Raw genomic sequence first — 22554 nt, forward strand, 5'->3', positions numbered from 1 at the left:
TACAAATGATAATAATAATAATAATAATAATAATAATAATAATAATAATAATAATAATAATAATAATGTTTTATTTTCGCTGGCAGAGTTAAGGCCATAAGGCCTTCTCTTCCACTCAACCAGCCTTAATCAATACAATACATATTTAAATTACGAATATTTACTAATAATAATAATAATAATAATAATGTTTTATTTTCGCTGGCAGAGTTAAGGCCATAAGGCCTTCTCTTCCACTCAACCAGCCTTAATCAATACAATACATATTTAAATTACGAATATTTACACTACACTTAAAAGGTTCTCCAGCAATATTCTTCAGTTAAGTTTTAAGGACTAGTAGACTACATATTTATTTAAATTTAGATAAACCTACAAGGTAAAGTAGTAACTTAATTTATGAGCTAATTTAATTCAATCAATTATAATTAATTTGAGATTTGAGATAGGTAGTAAAATGATGAAAATTAATTTAATATAAGCTTACTAGAACTATGTTACAGGGAGAATATATATATATATATATATATATATATATATATATATATATATATAAATCTAAAATATATTTCTATAATGAGAATATTAATGTAATTGCCATTAGAGGTTTTGTAAATCTATTTAAAGAAATTAATGATAATAATAAGAATGGACAGATGTTAGTTTCATTATATGTAATAAATATTAATCAGCAATTAATTTGTTAAGTAAGAATTTATGTAATTTTGACCTAAATGAAGTTATTGTCCAACAACCCCTTACATCACTCGGAAGCGAGTTCCAAATGAGGCACACCAATTTATGATAAACAGAGCTCGGATAATTATGTGCTTAAAATCCCATAATCCGTATTTTTATGTGCCTGTAAAATTTCCTAAAATGAGTTACCGGTAGGGGTGTGATTCTTTGGTATTAACAATATATGTGAAATGTGTTAAAAACTTAATTTTATGCATGAAAAATGCACATCCCTTAATGAAAATCCAAATTTAAGTCAAATAGGCCTATATCCGCGAATTTTCGCGAAATGGATATATATATATATATATATATATATATATATATATATATATATATATATATATATATATATATATATATATATTCAAGAAATTACTTCATAATCACGATATTTTCAACAAAAAACAAGTTTCATGGAGAATTCGCACGAAAAATTACTCTCTTTTCCAAATAAAAAGTGACAATTTTCTTCATTATAAAATTATACAAGAACATTTCTACATATTTGATCATTCAGCTATACACATGTGGTATCTGGCAACGATGTATGCTTAGTTTCAGGGACTACTTCCAGGGAGCAGTGCAAACAAACAATGGTTATTTCTTTTTCCTGCAATAACTGTCTTCGTGTGATCAAGAAGGCAGTGCCGTCACCTCCTCATAGTCGAATGAAATTTAATTACGAATTTAATTAATGATGCAAACAATTTTCTGTTAGTTTCAAAGGGATTGTTTCAATGAAAATTAAAAAAAAAAAAAAGTTATTTTATTATCTTATAAGTTTCTTTAGGGTGCGAAATATGCACGAAATTGGTTGTTTTTTTTTTACAAAATATTCACCGAATTAAACCATTTTAATCACCGAAATCAGAGTAAAATAATCACCATAAAACCACGCCCCTACTTCTGAGGGTAAAATAAAATTGACAACATATATATTTACAACTTATACAATATATTATTTTCATGTACCGAAGTACATAAGTTAGAATTCTTTCCAATGTTAGATTTGAACTGCATAACACATGAAATGATATTACAGATATTACTACAAAATTTTGGTAACGTAAGTCTAAGATTATCCATGTAAATCTGTATTTATATTTGTTATACTTTAGAGTTACAGTGTACAATGACGTGCATTTTTAGGTTTTGAAAACTAAATGATTACCGATTTTCAGCCAATACAGTTTTATATTGAGAAAAGCTCCTCTCTACAGGATGTCGAAGGAGAAGACAGGTGAGTGTTTAAGAACGGTTTCTTTACGACTCTTTTAAAATTACTTCGTAACTAGAAAAATTTAGTTTGTAAAGAGAGGGGAAAAAGGCTGTACATGAGAGTGATAGTACACGAATAATAAAATTTTCTTAAAAAGTCAAGATGAATGCTGCAAAACATTTGTACACAACCAGAATATGATCCCCGATTCTTTCAGAAATACCACCTCAGCACTTTTCAGAATATACATTGGAGACGATTGTCTGGTGGCACACCAGCATCATCTGAACATCTACCCCTCACCACGCTGTGCACTGTGTGAAACTCCGGAGTCCATCATGAACGGAGAGCATTTATTATAATGCAAGGCCATAGACCAGCGGTGGGCGTTTGAGTGCATTTGCCCTCCGTGCACACGGGGTATTCCAAGTGCGAGCGCTGTAGTGTGCCAGCAGCTGTAACAGATCTCACAGCTTTTAAATGAGCTAAATTTAGTGCTTCGGGGAAAAGAAATTCTTAATACACAATTTGCAGATAGAATTGCAGCTTTTAAGGAGAAATTGCTGTTATGGATACGTCAAATGCAAAAGGGCGAAATATATCATTTCCCATCCTTATCTAAGCGCATAGAATTTTGAACAATGACCATTTCGAAATGTACGCATGTATTCTATCCGGCCTATTAGAGGAATTTACATCAAGGTTCCACGATTTAGATTGCCTAGAAATGGATTTGCGTATTTTTGCTACATGTTCCAATGCCAACTGATTATTGATAAGGTCCCCCCTTCATTACAGTGTGAATTGATTGACCTGCGATGCGTTCGAGAGATGCGAGCGAAATATAATTCAAGGTCGAGTCTTATGTAGTTTTATGACTGATTCCCAAGAGGACGCTTTCCCAATCTGCATAAGCTGTGTGAGAAAGTTTTGTGTTTATTTGGTTCCACTTATAGATGTGAACAGTTATTTTCTATTACGAAAATAAACAAATCTCAAACAAGAAATGATGGGCTTTTAACGGCAGTTCTTCACATAGCTTGTACTAATACAGTTTCTCCAAATCTTGAGAAATTGAGTAATATGAATTAATATGCAACATACATGTTTTGTTTTGTGTTTAAGGAAGTGTTTCATTACTTTGTGTTCTTATTTAGTTTGGTAGAATAGCATTTTCTTTTGAAACATACAGTACGTACCGCAACTTGAATAAACCGGTTTTCGTGCACTCTATAAGCACACTTCTCTAGTAGAACACCGTGCAAGCACAGAGTGCATAATTCTGCCCAACCCTGCCCTACACAAAGTAAAGTGTACTCCTGAGGAGCAACTTGTTAAATACGAGGCGTGTTCTTAAAGTAAGTAATTATAGCTATCGCATCGCTGCAATCGTTATTTTGTGCATACGTGTTTTCTTCTTCAATCCTCAGGCAAGCTGTGCATACAGTTTCAGAGCTTCAGTCTGTGTGTGTGGTTAGTTGTGATCAGTTGAAATGATTAAAGTGATCGAGCACCCCGCCGACTGTGAGATGCGGTCTGTTATCCGTTTTTTGAATGCGAGAAACATCAAACCAGCTGACATTCATCATCAACTTTGTGAGGTGTATGGTGATGATGCCATTAGTGATGGAATGGTCAGGAGATGGGTTAGAAAGTTCAACAAGGGCCGCAACTCTGTGCATGACGAGCAGCATACCGGTCGGCCATCTTTGATCAATGACGATTTGGTGCGTGCTGTCGATGAAAAAATTCATGAGGACAGGAGGTTCACAATTTCTTCGCTTTCCTTGAATTTTCCACAAATGTTGCGGAGTGGTTCGCAGGCGGGCGAATTCTACAATGAGGGGATAGAAAGACTTGTGCCACGACTCGATAAATGCCTCAATAATGGTGGAGATTATGGTGAGAAGTAATTGAAGTGTGGGGAATACAATGCTACAAAAATGGTTTGTAAATATTTTCCCGTTTACTTTCTACACCCTTTTGGAACTTACTTTAAGAACACGCCTCGTATTACCGGGAAGCCAGAATGCAGCATGCTGTAGCAACGTGATGTGCATACAGATGGCGTCAATTTGAGGAGGTCACAGAACTCTAAGAGGGATGGAGGGGTGTTCATTGCGGGTGTTGTGCGGCTGAATCAATAAATGACACCAAACGGTGATCATGATACTTACAGGAATACGGTCCTATGGACTTAAAACAATCATCCCTATCTAAGGTCAGGTCAGCACAATATGACTCAGTCTTTGAGCCCTCTTCTGCAACAATGCAGGGGGGGGGGGGGGAGGAAGGTGGACACTAAGTAGTATTAACTTCTATCGAAAGTGAATTTAATATTGAAGAACAAATGTAACATTGTAAAATTCCTATGCAGAATGAAAAGTTGCATTTGTTCAGATAAATTTCTGCACAATTAAAGGACAAAATTTAAATTCTTTCCATCATTTATTATCATAATACACTGCTCTCTTAAACTGACTGAGCATATTGGGAATTAAATCAATGGCTTTCTCAAAACACGCTATGAAATGTTTCACATAAAACAATTTTTGTGCGAGATCGTGCGTATTTGCTTGTTTTCCGCACAGAACCAATACGCGGTAAGTGTCAAATACCACATTCAGTATTCCCAACGTAACACACATAACAATTTCCCTCTTCTTACCGCTTAAGCGCGACATTCATTTTACTGCTTTAGGCTTTTAACATATTATTTTTAGAGACGTTTAACATAGTAATAATTATAAATTGGAAACTTACCACTGCAATTTCACCTAAATTGCATTGTTAATTATTGTTTTTAAATATTTGCAAAAATTAAGTAAAGTCTACTACTCCACGAAACTTATTGCATTCCTGATACAAGTAACATTAAGGAAGCCGTGAAAAAATCAACAAGATTCCAGATGCCGATGTTATTACTGCAATATGTTATATAAATAATATTGTTAAAATATTAAAATGAAAAAATAAATCATTACATAACCTTACCGTTTGTTTTAAGTTCGCATTTATAGACTGGGGAAAAAAAAAGACAGACGTATATCACAGCCTGCTGAAGTATAGATATTTTTGTTTTCTAAAGTTGCCGTCATTAAACAGAAACCAAGATGGAGATTTCATTGCAACTAATTAGAAATTCGTCTTTCAGGTATGCAATAAACGATCTTCGCACAAAATAATGTACAATACACGAGCGGTATGTTTGTTTTCATGTTCTCGGAAATTAAAAACGCTCAACTACGTTTCACTTTTTCAATCTTTTCCTCGAACATGAAAACGTCAACATACCGCTCTTGTAACGTATATTACTATTATCTCGCAAAGGAGGCAAAAACGAGCAAAACTGTATTAAACCTTATTGTCTGAAATATCTCAAAGAATAACCCCTGAAATTGGTGACATTACTTACGGTACATTCTGTATATACGTGCAAACTGTATGATATGACAATATTCCTTTTCTGGACTATAATAACAATCTAGCTTTATAATTTTCTTTAAACTATCTTACGACATTCAAAAGAATATCATTCCATTTTGAAACCTGCGTACACTACTTTTAACACTTGAATATGAGTAATTGATTAACTAGCGGATTTACTCGTGTTAATTATGTAAGTCTGTGCAGCTTACAGCTGTTTCGGTGCTTCATCACACCATCCTCAGAGCCTACTAGATCTCGGCGTCATCTCGAACTTCTCTGCCTGTTGTGTGGGTGCGTTTGATTGTTGAAAGGTGTTGAAAAGTGGAGTCAACACACAGATCAATTTCAATACACACACACTATTTGACTACACTTTTCAACACCTTTCAACAATCAAACGCACCCACACAACAGGCAGAGAAGTTCGAGATGACGCCAAGATCTAGTAAGCTGTGAGGATGGTGTGATGAAGCACCGAAACAGCTGTAAGCCGGACAGACTTACATAATTAACACAAGTAAGTCCACTAGTTAATCAATTACTAATATCATTCCTGTTAGTGAGTAGATTCAACCATTTTGAGGCCCTCCATAACAGTGAGTGGTTCACACGTTTCCATGTACTTTGATGAAAAATTAATATTATCAAGAAACTTACTTACAAATGGCTTTTAAGGAACCCGAAGGTTCACTGCCGCCCTCACATAAGCCCGCCATCGGTCCCTATCCTGAGCAAGATTAATCCAGACTCTATCATCATATCCCACCTCCCTCAAATCCATTTTAATATTATCCTCCCATCTACGTCTCGGCCTCCCTAAAGGTCTTTTTCCCTCCGGTCTCCCAACTAACACTCTATATGCATTTCTGGATTCGCCCATACGTGCTACATGCCCTGCCCATCTCAAACGTCTGGATTTAATGTTCCTAATTATGTCAGATGAAGAATACATTGCGTGCAGTTCTGCGTTGTGTAACTTTCTCCATTCTCCTGTAACTTCATCCCACTTAGCTCCAAATATTTTCCTATGCACCTTATTCTCAAACACCCTTAACCTATGTTCCTCTCTCAGAGTGAGAGTCCAAGTTTCACAATTATCGAGAAACACACTCGTAAATTCAAATTATTTATATATTCCTTTGGTGTTAGAATTAAAATAATATTCCACTGAATTAGAATATATATATATATATATATATATATATATATATATATATATATATATATATATATTTATTTAAGAATTTTATATATCCCATGTTCAAAATTTAACGATAAAGTCATCCTTCTAGTTTCTCAATGCTTAAAAATAAAATATTTAAGATTTTTTGACAAAACTTTTCAGTATTGGGCAGACAGAGTGTTTGAGTTAGCCACATTCCTTCTGGGAATGTATCGAAACACACACTTGGCATACAGCCCACAAAAAGAATTCTATCTACGATAAGAGATCCAGCAAAGTTGAAACGAGAAGAACTGAACATTACCCGACTAGTAGAACTCCAGAAAGGTCTTATTTGACAACATCTGGAGACAATATAAAACAACAAATTATTTGGCATCTTGTAACATAAAACAGTAACAATATATTTGGTTAAGCTTACAACTCATAAAATATTACAACCTTCAATCTATCACGTTATGGTGCACAGCAAGCACCTGGAATGTTACTTGGCGGGGGGAGTGGTCCCCTTGATGGTGGTGCGATGCAGCACACGCAAGCCGACAATCTCCACAGGCAGCTGAGTATCCGGTGTGGCTTCATGTCCCACTGCCAGGTTGTCAGAGATGATGAAGTCCCCTTCCTGCCACTGTGAAAGACACGACAACAATGCAGTAGAATGACAAGTACCATCTACAGTGACTAGTTTCTCGATATTTATTCCATTTCACAGAGAATTTTGTCAAATATTTGGAAACAATACAGTATGTCCATTACGAAGAGTGCATTGGCTATTAAAAGATGGATGTCAAGAAGAAAGCACATACCAGACGTTTTTGCTCGAGCGCCAAGTAGTTCATAACATAATCCGATAGGTAGCGCACATGCATGATGGGTAAAATTGTCGCGAGCGATAAATCCTCGAACGGTATAAGCCGAGCGTTAGACATTCGTTCTTGTTACAGTGATGAAATGTGTAGTAACATCATAGATGTTTATCATTTCAAAACTTTGCAGTGTTTAACTAACCTCTCCATAGTACAACTACAAACTTGCTTTAAAATGTAATATAAATGTTGTAGGTAAATGTTTTTTTTTTTTTTTCCAAACAGGAGTGATTTTGTTTTTACCACATCTGATAGATGTTATTGGATGTAAATGTAATTATTATAAACAGAGAACACAATCACGATAATGCAAGAACCGTATCAAGTTTTCTAGTAATAATATCTAATAATTAGTGTATCAATCTTTGCGTCTGTAACAGTTGTGCAGCATGATTATTCGTTTTATTATATTTTCTGTGACGTTATCTCTGTACTAATATTGTTATTAATCTACTGCTATATCAATAATATTTTGTAAAACGTTTCTACATTGTCGCAGTATATAGGCGGAACACTATGTATGGACCTATCATATTATATGTGTGGTAAATCAAATATTGAATAATTATTAATTAGCAATAATAACTGTATATCGAAGTTTTTCATATTATTTTATTTATAACTTCATGTTACTGTTTTGGTACGTTTCATTAAACGTTTGTCATAAACGCAGAAAATAAAGCCTTATTTTTACTGTGAGAGCAAAACATATGTGTATCTTATCTGTCGCCTTCCATACAAGATAAGACATGACGGTGAGATGACCTTGTACCGTGCTTCTATTTATTACGAGCGTATCACGACCGATCGTATCTCACTCGAGGGTGCGACACTCGACCGAGTTCAAGCGAACGATTTAACTCCAATGCAGCACTCTGGCACATACAGTGAAACCTCTCCTTACGGACACCCCCAAGATACGGACACTCCTCTTATACAGACAGATTTTTATGTCCAACTGAAATAATATAGAAATAATTATAAATTTAACTCTCGTTTACGGACACTCTCAGACACGGACACGAACAGCTGTTTCACAGTCCTAAAGTTGCTTTACCTCCTTAGTACAGAAATTCCTTAAGATGAAAGAAGACAATAAGGGTCTCGTAGGCTACCACTAACCCAGCCGGCTACCCCTTCTTAGCTGGAAGCGGGTGGATAAACAAAGTCATAAAATTTAACCTGTCTGATGGGTCCAAGGTTTCCGTGATCGTGAAATTGTATTCGACACATGATAGGATTAGTAGGATTATTCTCTTCACTTCAATCAGTTGTTCTCTTTCGATAGTCATGGCACCTGAACGTAAAGGTTAAGTTGAAAACTGTAAATTACAGTACTGCGTAACTGTAGACCTAGAATAAAATTGCATGGCACAGTACTATATTTTTCTTTTTCGGTCTTATCTACTGTAGTTCAAAGTTGCAAAGAATTTACTGTAGTACAGTAGACTGTATTTAGAATTAAACCACAGTAATACATTTCATTTAAAGCGTGAAGAGATACATAATGCATATTATAAATTTGCTGTCAAAATGGGGAGCCTCCCTTCCAATAAAGAACACCTCCCAGATGTGCACAGATTGCTACATCCCTTTGATGTCCGTCACTGTACTTTCTTATTTTAAATTAATTAATTTAACAACATTTATCTAATAAGAGCTACACAGAGCCTTTATAGAAATAATACAATACAAATAAAAGCATTCCGAAATGATACAGCAGAAATAAATCAAGGAGTCAGACAGGGGTGCCCCTTATCACCGACACTTTTTAACTTATATTTGAAATTTGGTCATAGAAATTTGGCTGAATGATTTGAAAATAAATTAAATAAGTCTTACAACAGCTATACTATTTGCTATAGCTAGGTTGTCATTACTCATTAGTGAAAATTAAATTACTTTACAAAAAAACCATTTTCAAGTTGAATCAAATAGCAATTAGTTTTAACATGGCAATATCTGTAAATAAAACAAAACTAATGGCTTTTCTAGGACCTCACCCAATTAGAACAAAAATAGTTATAGATGCTAAAATAATAGAACAAGTTAAAAAATTTAAATATTTGGTTGCTCTACAACTTATGGAAAAAAATTTGAAACTGATAATAAATTAAATATATTTAACTATTTTTGTGGTACAATTCACCATACTTTACGTAAAAAGGGTGGTGAGAAAGGAGACTTTATTGAAGTTTTATAAAGCCATGGCAATCCCTGATTTCTTGTACGGTTGTGAATGCTGGACTCTAACAAAAGACCATGAATTGATGCAAGAGAAATGAAGTTTTTGAGATACGTAGCTGGCTATACTTTGTTGAGTAGAAAGAGGAATGAAGATATAAGAAAGGAACTAAATATACAAACTATAATAGAAATAATTAGAACAAACAACAGGACTGGAAAGAACACATGGATAGAATGCCAACTACACATATTGCTAGAGCAGCCATGGCTTATAATCCAAGAGGAAGACCAGTTAAAAGATGGCGAGACCAATTTTGATGGAGATGGAACAGGTCGAAAGGATTAAACGTTGAAGGAGATGATGATGATGATGATGATGATGATGATGATGATGATGATGATGATGATGATGATGATGAATTTGACAACAATTCAATTTTTTTACTGTCATATCAATGTCATTCCTGTCTATAGTTTATTTTCTTGGGCTATCACTCAAAGACACCAAATACTATTACAGAGGACTCCTGATGTCATGATACCTCGATACCATTGATACTCAAGAGGTATCAGTGCCAATTGATATCCCCAATCATGACCTCGATACTTTGCTAATATAACATTTTTAATGAATAATGTCATAAGCAGCACATTTTACAGTGGTTGCAATGTTACAAGAAACACTTGTTTCATTCATAAGCTCCTATACAGCAGGTACCAAGTAATGGGTGTAACTCTAAGATCAATCCCACAACAGAAGCAACCTTTAAAATCACATTCAAGCGCAATAAAATATGCTAAACTGCAGTTCAAAGTAGATGTTTTCGAACGTGCTATTACATTAATTTCTAGCATCGACTTTCAGTTTTTCACTGATGTGGAAATATAGAAAGAAAAAATTATAAAAGCAGTTAAATTAATTGTGTAACATACTTTTAAAATACAATAACTTTAGAAACTTTGCCGTCTTAAAATTTATTAGAAAGTTTTTAACAAATTTTAATACTGTGAAGTTTTTGAAGTTTCGAAGATTTTAGACTTCTATTATATTTGAATATTAAGGCCCAGTTTCTTCAACTTTTGTTAAATTATAACAGTGTGTTATTCCATTTTAACTGTAAACTTAACAGTTGAAGCATTTCTTCAACTACTGTTACTACTAACAGGCTGTTAAAACCATGTTAATTTAACTGCCCAATTTCATGCAGTTAAATCATTTAACTCTCTGTTAGCATAGAAGTATCCAATATGGCTGGTGCGTTAGATGCTGAACTTTTATATCTTGATCATTTAGAAAATTATATCCATGCATACATAAACAGAGGGGATGATTTCTGTGATTTGACAGACCAGAAGTTCATACAAAGGTTTAGGCGATTTTCTGCCAAGCCTCACTTTTCGCATTCAACATAGATTTGTTTGTTTGTTTATTCTCAATAGTTGGTTTATACTGCGAAATTATTCCAGCTCGAACAAAGAGAAATTAGTCCCACGATTTCTTTTTGTTCCAGTGTTTTTCATTTCACAACAGCAATACCAATATTCCGCTCCATGCTACTGCGATACAGACAACGGAAAGAAGCATAAATCAAACCTGAGAGAATACAAAGACTTCTATCCTCTCTGAATCAAACAACGGAAACAAGCGAGAATCGCAATTGTCAGAGTTCAGAAAACATAACTGAGCCTATACTAGGTTATAGGTAATGGTTAAACTCTAGAATCTCTGGTCCTAACAGAGAGTTAACAAACAGAATGTTAAAATGTGAAATATAAAGCTGAAGAGACGCAATATTTTTAACAGCAATTTATAGTTTTAACTTGCAATTAATTAACCGTTTTAGAGTAAATACGCGACCTTGATTATCTTTTTAAGGTCGTGTATTTACTCTGAAACGGTTAGACATTCTTGTATATCTTTTGCATTGATTATTCCTCAAACATCTCATTAATCTTTAACAGAATCCATTGTTTCATTAAGGTGCATTCTTCTACATTATTCATGTGAATTGTAACTGTGACCACAATTTTATATTATAATTTTACTATTGTTTATTGGTTATAAAATATGTATTTTGATGCCAACTATAACCCTAATATGTTGTTATTTTCTAATGCCAGGCGTTTGACAATAAAGTCATTTGACCTCTTGCACTCCAATATTTTTCAAAGATATTATCATGACCAGCCACTGAAGCACAGATTTTGAGGTGTTCCGAATCCATTTCTTGGTTTGAATGGGCAGTTAGGGGACTGATATATTCCAATTCTATGCAGGTGTTTGGCCAAACAATCATGGCCTGTTGCCAATATAAATGCAGCTACAGACGATTTTCGTGGTAAATCGGGAATTAACTGTGGATTTTGATGCAGAGAGTTCCATTTTTTCCCTTGGGATTGAGTTATCAAATTTTGTTTGTTGAAGTCTAAGTATGTAGATTTAATAAATCTCTTCACAGAGTAATATGTAGATTTAGTAACAGGTCTGTAAGTAGCAGTGCTGCCCTTCTTTGCTATAGCATCTGCATTCTCGTTTCCCAGGATTCCACAATGGGATGGTATCCATTGGAATACAATTCTTTTATTGAGTGATATTAATTGAGAGAGCATTTTAGTTATTTCTGCTGTTTGAGATGAAGGTGTGTGTTTAGAGACGATTGATAGAATAGCTGCTTTGGAGTCTGACAATATAACTGCATTCCTAAATTTATTGATGTGGCATAGAAGATTCCTGAGACATTCACTTATTGCAATGATTTCACCATAAAAACTTGTTATTCCATATCCAAGAGATCTATAAAGTGAGAAGAGACAGCACGTAACACCTACACCGGCACCTTGTTCTCTGGAGATCAAGGATCCGTCAGTGTACAAATGAAGCCAGTAACCCTAATATACCTCAGGGTGAAATAGGGTTTATTAAATTGAATAATAAAAAAAAAACCTCTATGTTAGGTGCATTTTAACAAAGGTTGAAGAAACTGGGCTCCAACTGTTAAACAACATGAATTCATATTCATCTATGCCTAACTAAACAAGTCGGAATTTTTTTTTTTTAATATACCGAAGTACATATGATATTTCCATGCAGATATTCTGTGTCATCATACGATGAAAGAGTAATGGAACGGAGAAAAATTCTCTCCGGCACCGGGATTTGAACCGGGGTTTTCAGCTCTACGTGCTGACGCTTTATCCACTGAGCCACACCGGATTCCACCCTGGCGTCGGAAGAATCGTCTCAGTTTTAAGTTCCAACTCTTGGGTTCCCTCTAGTGGCTGCCCTCTGCACTACGTCATAGATATCTATGAACCAAGGACCGAAGTCCACACATGTGCTGAGGTGCACTCGTAATGAGTGACTAGTTGGCCGGGATCCGACGGAATAAGCGCCGTTTTAAATCATGAATTGATTTACGCATATCATATATGTTAGTTTTTTAATGTACCGAAGTACATATGATATTTCCATGCAGATATTCTGCGTCATCATATGATGAAATATCATATGTACTTCGGTACATTAAAAAAAATAACATATATGATATGCGTAAATCACTTCGTGATTTAAGACGGCGCTTATTCAGTCGGATCCCGGCCAACTAGTCACTCATTACGAGTGCATCTCAGCACATGTGTGGACTTCGGTCCTAGGTTCATAGATATCTATGACGTAGTGCAGAGGGCGGCCACTAGAGGGAACCCAAGAGTTGGAACTTAAAACTGAGATGATTCTTCCGACGCCAGGGTGGAATCCGGTGTGGCTTAGTGGATAAAGTGTCAGCACGTAGAGCTGAAAACCCGGGTTCAAATCCCGGTGCCGGAGAGAATTTTTCTCCGTTCCATTACTCTTTCATCGTAAGTCGGAATTTGACTTTTGTCCCCCTAGATTGGGCAAGTTACCCAGTCACCATCACACACGAACTTGATAATTCGAAGCAACTGCTAGCTCACTACGCACCTTGTGTGAGTACTGGATCTTGCCACCATCCTTCACGAACTCATGGTGGATGTCCCTGGTGATGCGTTCAAACTCGTCCTCAGTGGTCATGCGTTCCTGCGGCGTCCCGTAGTCCCAGATGTAGTTGCACGTCATGCCCAGGTGGAAGCACATAGTTGCCTTGCCTGTGATCGGGTGTGGGTATATGAGCGGGTGCACGGGACCCGTGCGTCGGTCACTGAGCATCCACAGCCGCTCCCACTCACGTCTCTTGGCCGGTGCCAGACCCTCCACGATCTCGTTGAGGGGCGCGAACACTGTGTCCCCTGTGCGAGGAATGGACACCATGTGGTACAGGGAGTACGCAAAGGGGGCCGGCTGGAAGGAGCCATCGATGTGCCAGCCAGTGCGACCAACCCCTGCAATCACACAAATCTGACACTGCACAGCTGGACAATATGAATCAAGTACACACGTGACCAAATTGTTAGGGCAAACTTTACATGTTATTTTTAATTGCACTAGATACAGAGGCATCAAAAGGAATTTGTGGAGCTATAATGAGTAGCACAATGAAGTTCAATACACCAGCTATAACAGAGGGAGCAGTGGCATACACAGAATTTTTTAAGGGGAGAGGGGGTCATTATTAAAATTGCTTACAATTTACATTATCGAAATTTTAAATTTTGTGCATTATTATTATTATTATTATTATTATTATTATTATTATTATTATTATGAAAGCCTTACTTACAAATGGTATCTAAGGAACCCGAAGGTTCATTGCCGCCCTCACATAAGCACGCCATTGGTCCCTATCCTGTGCAAGATTAATCCAGTCTCTATCATCATATCCCACCCCCCTCAAATCCATTTTAATATTATCCTCCCATCTACATCTCGGTCTCCCCAAAGGTCCTTTTCCCTCTGGTCTCCCAACTAACACTCTATATGCATTTCTGGATTCGCTCATATGTGCTACATGTCCTGCCCATCTCAAATGTTGGATTTAATGTTCCTAATTATGTCAGGTAAACCAAGGTGTTAGACAAGGGTGCGGTCTTTCCCCTCTGTTGTTTATTATATATATGAACCATATTTTATACATTTGGAGGCAAAGTCATCACGCTGGAATTCAAAATAATCGAAACACAGTTCTCGATACACTAATGTTTGCCGACGATCAGGTTATTATCGCTAAAACAGAGGATGCTTTACAAAGAGCAATTTATAATTTGCAAATAACCGCCTCAGATTTCAATATGGAAATCTCAAAAGAGAAAACAAAAGTCATGGCATTTTCGGGAGACAACCCAATTCCAAGTAAGATCATGATAAATAATACTTTAATTGAACGTGTTAATTCCTTTAACTATTTGGGTTATAACCTCTCTTACATCACTGATGAAGATATGTCAAACAAAATATCTGAATTTATAAAAATCACTGGCGCATTAACGCCGTCTTCAAATCCTCCCATGTTCAGAAACATACAAGGCTAAAGGTATATAAAACACTAGCTCGACCGGTCCTCACTTACGGTAGCGAGGCATGGACAATCAGAAAAGCTGATGAGCAAAGGCTGACGACAGCTGAAATGAGGTTCATGAGACGAACAGCGGGATGCTCTTTGCTGGAACACCGTAAAAATGTGGACATATTGCAGGAACTAAAAATGGATCCTATAGTTAATTTTGTTCAACAATATCGACTTCAGTGGAAAAAACATGTCGAAAGGATGGATCGCACTAGATGGCCTAAACAGATTCTTACTTATGTACCAAGAGGAAAGAGGAAATTGGGAAGACCACGAAAGCGCTGGCATGAGACCGTAACAGATCCTGTAGGGTCTAATACGTGACGGATATGATGAATTATGTCAGATGAAGAATACAATGCGTGCAGTTCTGTGTTTAATAACTTTCTCCATTTTCCTGTAACTTCATCCTTCTTAGCCCCAAATATTTTCCTAAGAACCTTATTCTCAAACACCCTTAATCTCTGTTCCTCTCTCAGAGTGAGAGTCCAAGTTTCACAACCATACAGAACAACCGGTAATATAACTGTTTTATAAATTCTAACTTTCAGATTTTTTGACAGCAGATTAGATGACAAAAACTTCTCAACCGAATAATAACACGCATTTCCCATATTTATTCTGTGTTTAATTTCCTCCCGAGTGTCATTTATATTTGTTACTGTTGCTCCAAGATATTTGAATTTTTCCACTTCTTCGAAGAATAAATCTCAATTTTTATATTTCCATTTCGTACAATATTCTGATCACGAGACATAACCATATACTTTGTCTTTTCGGGATTTACTTCCAAACCTATCGCTTTACTTGCTTCAAGTAAAATTTCCGTGTTTTCCCTAATCGTTTGTGGATTTTCTCCTAACATATTCACGTCATCTGCATACACAAGGAGCTGATGTAACCCGTTCAATTCCAAATTCTGTCTGTTATCTTGAACTTTCCTAATGGCATATTCTAGAGCGAAATTAAAAAGTAAAGGTGATAGTGCATCTCCTTGCTTTAGCCCGCAGTGAATTGGAAATTTTTATAAAAGCCAGAAAAACTTATCTTAGCAATACCACTCATAGAAGATATAGATATCATCCATAATACAAATTTAAATGAACACTCCTAAAAATTATAAGACTCCTAATGAATTAAAACAAATTACACGGAAACAATTCACAGTCTATACTCTGAACCATGATGGCTACATATTTACACAGATAGATCCAAACTGGAAGCAGAAGTTTGAAATGGTGCTGGAATTTACTCAAAATTATTAGGTTCTATGTCGCAGTTTGGAAAACTCCACCCACTTTGATGGTGAAATTCAGGCAATAGAGATGGCACTAACACATCATCTCTACAGAATAAATTCATTTCAGTGCACAGTTATTTTAAGTGATTCAACTTCGGCTATACAAGCAATAGCAACTAATAATTCTTCAATCTGCAGTAGAGTGTTAGAAATAAAAAAAAAAATTATCAGATTATTTTTTAACAAAACAAAATGATCCATCTTTAATGGATACCCTCTCATTGCGGGACCCACAGTAATTATATTGCTGATTTTTTTGGCAAAGAAGGGCACCAAAATTTTACAAAAACCAAATCAAACTTTATCCTATCATTCTCCAAAATTTTAATTAAAAGAAACTTCCAGAAAGAACTGTTGGAGCACTTCAAAATTCAAAGCAATGACAAATCATGGGCAGCCATATTGCAAAATAAATACTTGATTCCCGAAAATCCAAGACATGATGCTGCAGCAACATTTAGATTGTTAACAGGTCGCGACTATTTGGCTGTACATCTTTATAAAATTGGAATCTTCAACTCTCCAAATTGTATGCGTCATGAAGACAAATCTAGAGAAGGAACTATTTCAATAATAATTTAAGAAAATGTTATTTTATTATTTTTTTAACTTTCTTTCTTTTCGTGCGAAATATATACGAAATTGTTTGTTTTTTTTTACGAAATATTTACCGAAATCAAACTATTTTAAGCTCCGAAATTAGGATAAAATAATCACCATAAAATCACAACCCCACTGATGACCCAATTTGTTTGATCAAGGAATGTTGTTTGTCACCCACTAAATACTTGTGGAAATTCACACAAGATAGATATATTAAATTAAATTTTACAAACAAAATTTCTCAAATAGATTTAAGATGTAAATGGTTTCTCTTTATGGTCCACTGAGAACTATTGACGAGAGAAAAGAAGGACAATTTCTGATTTTCTAAAGACTACTTTTTTAAGGTACCCATCTACCCTTAATTTTTAATTTTCCTTAAAAAAAATTATTTTTATTTTTTTTTATTTTTATGTCGTCTGAAAGCTTAAACTTTCCAGTTTTAGAAAATGTATCAGTTTTGTCTCTATGATGTTTAGTTAATTAATTTGCTGAGTTTTTATTGACCGGAAGCACCCTTTCTTTAAACCGGAAGTGCAGTTCTGTAAGTGTCGATCCCTCTCATTCTGTCAATTTTATATATTTTTCGTGTAATAACAATTGGAATTTGGCAGTAGAGTTTGACTGTATTATTTTTCAAACAATCAGGAAGCAGTGTGGTTACAACATACCCTCAGGATGTAGATGATTTTTCTCCGTGTTCAGTTTTACAGCATTTTACAACACTAATGATCACACAAAGTGCACTTAGAATTGAGATATTTTCATTATTCTTGCATCAAAATGAAGCTGATTATCATAGCTAAGAGCCAGACTACAAACAGTGTCTAAGAAAGTTAATTTAAAATTCCAAGATCTTAAATTTTTATATTTATGTTCAAAATTAAAAAAAAATAAAATGACAATTTTCTTTAATGGGATATGATAGGGAAAAACTGTTTTCACAGCTGATTCTGTGTTCTTTTAGGAGTAAGGCAGTGAAAGACATTTTGTTCTAAATGGAGTTAAAGAATTAAAACAGAAAATCAATATCCCGAATTTAAAAGAAAACTTACAAATTAAACCAAACCCTTTAACTCTATTAAATATAGAATATAATCTAAATTTAACAGAAGAAATACTGAAATCAGAAGTAAACACTGAAATAATGAAACAATTGTCTTTAGGGACAATTGATATTAGGTACCCTCCACAAAACTGGCTTCATTTATACACCGACGGATCCTTGATCTCCAGAGAACAAGGTGCCGGTGCAGGTGTTATGTGCTGTCTCTTCTCACTTTATAGATCACTTGGGTATGGAACAACAAGTTTTGATGGAGAAATCATTGCAATAAGTGAAAGTCTCAGGAATCTTCTATGCCACATCAATAAATTTAAGAATGCAGTTATATTGTCAGACTCCAAAGCAGCTATCCTATCAATAGTCTCTAAACACACACCTTCATCTCAAACAGCAGAAATAACTAAAATGCTCTCTCAATTAATATCACTCAATAAAAGAATTGTTTTCCAATGGATACGACCCCATTGTGGAATTCTGGGAAAAGAGAATGCGGATGCTTTAGCAAAGAAGGGCAGCACTGCTACTTACAGACCTGTTACTGAATCTACGTATTACTCTGTGAAGAGATTTATTAAATCTACATACTTAGACTTCAACAAACAAAATTTAATAACACAATCCCAAGGGAAAAAACGGAACTCTCTGCATCAAAATCCACAGTTAATTCCAGATTTACCACGAAAATCGTCTGTAGCTGCATTTAGATAGGCAACAGGCCATGATTGTTTGGCCAAACACCTGCATAGAATTGGAATATATCAGTCCCCTAACTGCCCATTGTGCAACTCAAACCAAGAAATGGATTCGCAACACCTCAAAATCTGTGCTTCAGTGGCTGGTCATGATAATATCTTTGAAAAATATTGGAGTGTAAGAGGTCAAATGACTTTATTGTCAAACGCCTGGCATTAGAAAACAACAACAACAACATTTTGTTCTAACATAAAACTGTGGGCCAAAAACTAAAATAAATTTCAATTTTCGTTTTAAAAAACTGCTCCCCCCTTGCCCTCTCAAAAATATTTCAGGAGTTTATTCTGTGTGAAAATCCTTAATTATGTGTCAAATAATTAGAGAAAAAAGTGTTTTTAAATTTGGATAAAAAGTGCAATTAATTTTTCTCCCAAGGGTAGAGAAGTACCTTAAACTGTCACTTAAGCTTACAGATCACACATAAACTATATCATATACTATGAATAGAACTAAGAAGATAACTACTTCTTCACTGCATATAAAAAATTGTTAATCTTGGCAATAATGTTACTTATTATCATACTCGTGGAGTCTTTTTTTTCCCTTCATATTTTGTGAAACATTTAGTATTTAGTATTTATTTATATATTTAACCTGGTAGAGATAAGGCCATCAGGCCTTCTCTGCCCCTCTACCAGGGGATTATAACTATAATATGAAGAATAAAATTACAATTAATATTAAATTTACAATTACAATAAAAATTGAAGTACGACAAGATTACCTGATTAATGAAAGCTAGACATTTTATCATAGAAGTTAAGAACAAAGAATATTTTTGTATTTACTGAATTACAAATTAAACCTACAATAACAAAATTCTATAGTGATGAAATTACCGGATATTGAAATATTTTGTGATAGATTAAGAGAACTATTTACAAGAAACCATGTCTGAACGAGTCTCAATTACTGATCAAGTGCCTAGTAAGTTTGCGTTTGAATTCAATTTTATTTCGACAGTCCCTGATGCTAGCAGGTAGCGAATTCCAGAGTCTTGGCAGGGCTATTGTGAAAGAAGATGAGTATGAGGAGGTGCGATGGGATGGTATTGTTAGTATTGTTTCATGGCGAGAGCGTGTGTTCAGATTGCGGTGGGAAGAAAGGTAAGTGAAGCGAGACGACAGGTACGAAGGAATAGAAGAGTTCAAGATTTCGAAGAGAAGGAGAAGTGAATGTAAATTTCTTTTCTTATCTAGTTCAAGCCAGCCTATTGCTTTCAGGGATGGAGTAATATGATCATATTTACGAACATTGCTTACAAAACGTACACACAAATTATGAGCACGTTGAAGTTTCGTTTCGTTGTCGCTGGAAAGGTCAGTCAGTAAAATGTCAGCATAGTCAAAATAGCGAAATACGAGCGTCTGCACAAGGGACTTTTTTAAGCAAGAGGGAAGATGAACATTTATCCTTTTTAGCACATGGATAATAGAATATACTTTTCTGCAGGTTTCTGTGATTTGCATGTCCCTGTTGAGATTATTATCCATGTGAATGCCAAGATTTTTTACTGAAGAACTGAAAGGGATATGCACTGTATTTACTTTAACTGGGGAAACGTCGAGGTGTTTTACAGCGTCGGTTTGCCGATGGTTTGTCTTAAAAACAGACATCATGTAGCCAGTACATGTTCTCAAACAAATGTTTCAAGAAGGAAAATCCTAAGCCTTGGAAACAATTTTGGAATTATAACAACTATAGCATCAAAGACGACATTTGCCTGTTTGGTATTTGCAAACTCTTCATACACATATTCCTTCTTAACATCTAGCGCATCTGTATATCACGAGCAGTACAATAAACTCAACACATACCAGTGCAGCCTTCTCTGCGATCATTTGACACCCTGAACACGTCCGGGTGTGGTGACTTGGGGTGCTTGTAAAAGGTTGACTCCAGCTCCCCAAACCAACGGCTGATTTCCACATGACGCTGTCCACTGATCACGCCCTGATCACGGAACACCAGAATGCGGTGGACTGCCACATCTTTCTTGATCTGGTCAATCACTGCAAAGTGTAGTTCACATACTCATGTAAAACACAGAAATTGTTTACAAACACCACAGAACTTGACACAAAGAATCAACAACTAAGATGTCTCTTTATCTATGGCAACATTCTACTCTTGTCAGCTGCAGATGTTAAGTAGGCATTAGTAGTGATAAGAAAAGCAAAAGAGTATAATGTATGACAGCTGTAAAAAATAGTTGGTTAAACGAGCGTTGAGGGACTTCCGCCGATTTTGGAATAGACACCGACATACTTAGGTTAGGTTAGGTTAGTTTAGGCTTTTATTATCCCATCAAGATGAAGGTGAAAGCGATTGAGTGTGATTTTTTGTTTTCTATGTCGGCAGTTCAAATGCGTCGGTGTCTATTCCAAAATCGGCGGAAGTCCCTCAACGCTCGTTTCACCTAATTGTTTTCTATATTAGAATGAACAATATTTTTAATTTGTTTTACAAAACTTTGGACTGGCAGATGTAAAAAACTTATACTCATCACTGAATGTAACTGCCTTGCAAAATGTCTATATATAAAATGTAAATTTTAATGTCTCAAAGTTGTTTGGGACGCAAATAAACTAGATAAAATCGATGTAGAAAAAATCAACATTATTAAATTCTAGCAACCAGCGAGTTTTGGTAGACGAAATACTGACATCAATGATGGCTTTTAGATTTTATTGGAGGGCTTAATTTATGAAAAACCAAAATGCAAAAAAAAAATATCCAGATAACTTAAGTCTTAGGATTCGGCATACAGTTGGGGAAAACCTGGGAAGAAAAACTTAGCAGATTCAAACCCAAGCTTATGCACAGACTTGAAGTCCCACACGTTAGCTACAGACCACACCAGTGTGGCTAACTGTATGAATCTTCTTAAACTTAAGATTTGTACAATCCCAGTGAAGGCACAAATATATCTAATTGGAATTTTGGAGTAAGAAGGAAAGGAAGGTATCCGTGTTCTGAAATGTATCCCAAAACGATGTAAGTCAAACTCAACGAGGCTACTCCAAGCTGAAATACAGCTCGTTAATATTACTAACCTAGCCTCGTGATCTAACCTAACCAAACTTCACCTAACGTCATGGTCTAACCTAACCAAACTCCACATGCAAGTGCTCAACAACATACAAGTCAAATAATTACGTAGTATAAACCAGTATATGTATTTGAAAAACTGCAATAGCAATCATATTTTTGCATATAAAATGATTAAGTTACAGTAACTGATGTGTTTACCTACCATAATCTCAACATACCTTCCTGCCTATTTTCAGTTTTCAGATCCACACCTCGCACTTCACATCCCAATTTAATCGGTGTAAGACTATAATAATTTGTCATCCTTGAATAGAATGCTGAAAACAACTTCATTGGTATATATTTTTAAGAAACCATTACTAAAACAAACACACCTGTTATTATTACTCATTACTCTTACCGTAATCGATTATCGCCGTAATGATAGGTCGTTGCTTACGTGATACGTAATAGCTAACAGTGTGGCCAACTCGAATTTTTAAAACCCGCTATGGTACAGTGATTGCTAGACTGTCAATCTAAAATCTCTGATTACGTATACGTTATATCACATATAAAACAGATTGGCCGTTCCCATGTCTCTGCGAATTCCTTTTTTACTGTAATGTGAGGTTATGTTATAACGTGACTTGTTTTGCAGTCGCCCCCCCCCATGTGGTACCAAGAGGTTACG

The 22554-nt window shown here is 35.4% G+C and overlaps 1 protein-coding gene across 2 annotated transcripts; it reads right to left on the bottom strand.

The window, feature by feature from the left end:
* Window positions 1–6621: 6621 nt before the first annotated feature.
* Window positions 6622–22314, bottom strand: LOC138715820 (alpha-ketoglutarate-dependent taurine dioxygenase-like). 2 transcript variants are annotated; one of them, XM_069848918.1, is made up of 5 exons: window positions 22282–22314; window positions 22100–22198; window positions 20645–20839; window positions 13587–13984; window positions 6622–7200 (listed from the first exon to the last, which is right to left on the bottom strand). In XM_069848918.1, the coding sequence occupies exons 2-5, from the start codon at window positions 22182–22184 to the stop codon at window positions 7057–7059; spliced, it is 822 nt and encodes a 273-aa protein (XP_069705019.1). In that variant the 5' UTR covers window positions 22185–22198; window positions 22282–22314; the 3' UTR covers window positions 6622–7056. The 2 variants fall into 2 exon arrangements, with proteins under 2 accessions (XP_069705019.1, XP_069705018.1); XM_069848917.1 differs by lacking the exon at window positions 22282–22314 and having other exon boundaries at window positions 6623–7200; window positions 22100–22275.
* Between the last annotated feature and the right edge of the window lie 240 nt (window positions 22315–22554).

This window comes from Periplaneta americana, chromosome 15, assembly GCF_040183065.1.
Source record: "Periplaneta americana isolate PAMFEO1 chromosome 15, P.americana_PAMFEO1_priV1, whole genome shotgun sequence".
Classification (NCBI taxonomy): Eukaryota; Metazoa; Arthropoda; class Insecta; order Blattodea; family Blattidae; genus Periplaneta; species Periplaneta americana.

Bases quoted from the DNA above. Each gene is read 5' to 3' on its own strand.
- LOC138715820 (XM_069848917.1), bottom strand. From the start codon at position 22,214: ATGAAGTTGTTTTCAGCATTCTATTCAAGGATGACAAATTATTATAGT. The intron at 13,985-20,644 runs GTATGTGTTGAG...GTGTGATTGCAG, and splicing joins TCGCAGAGAAGGCTGCACTG to GGGTTGGTCGCACTGGCTGG. The intron at 7,201-13,586 runs GTGCGTAGTGAG...TGTCTTTCACAG, and splicing joins AGATCCAGTACTCACACAAG to TGGCAGGAAGGGGACTTCAT.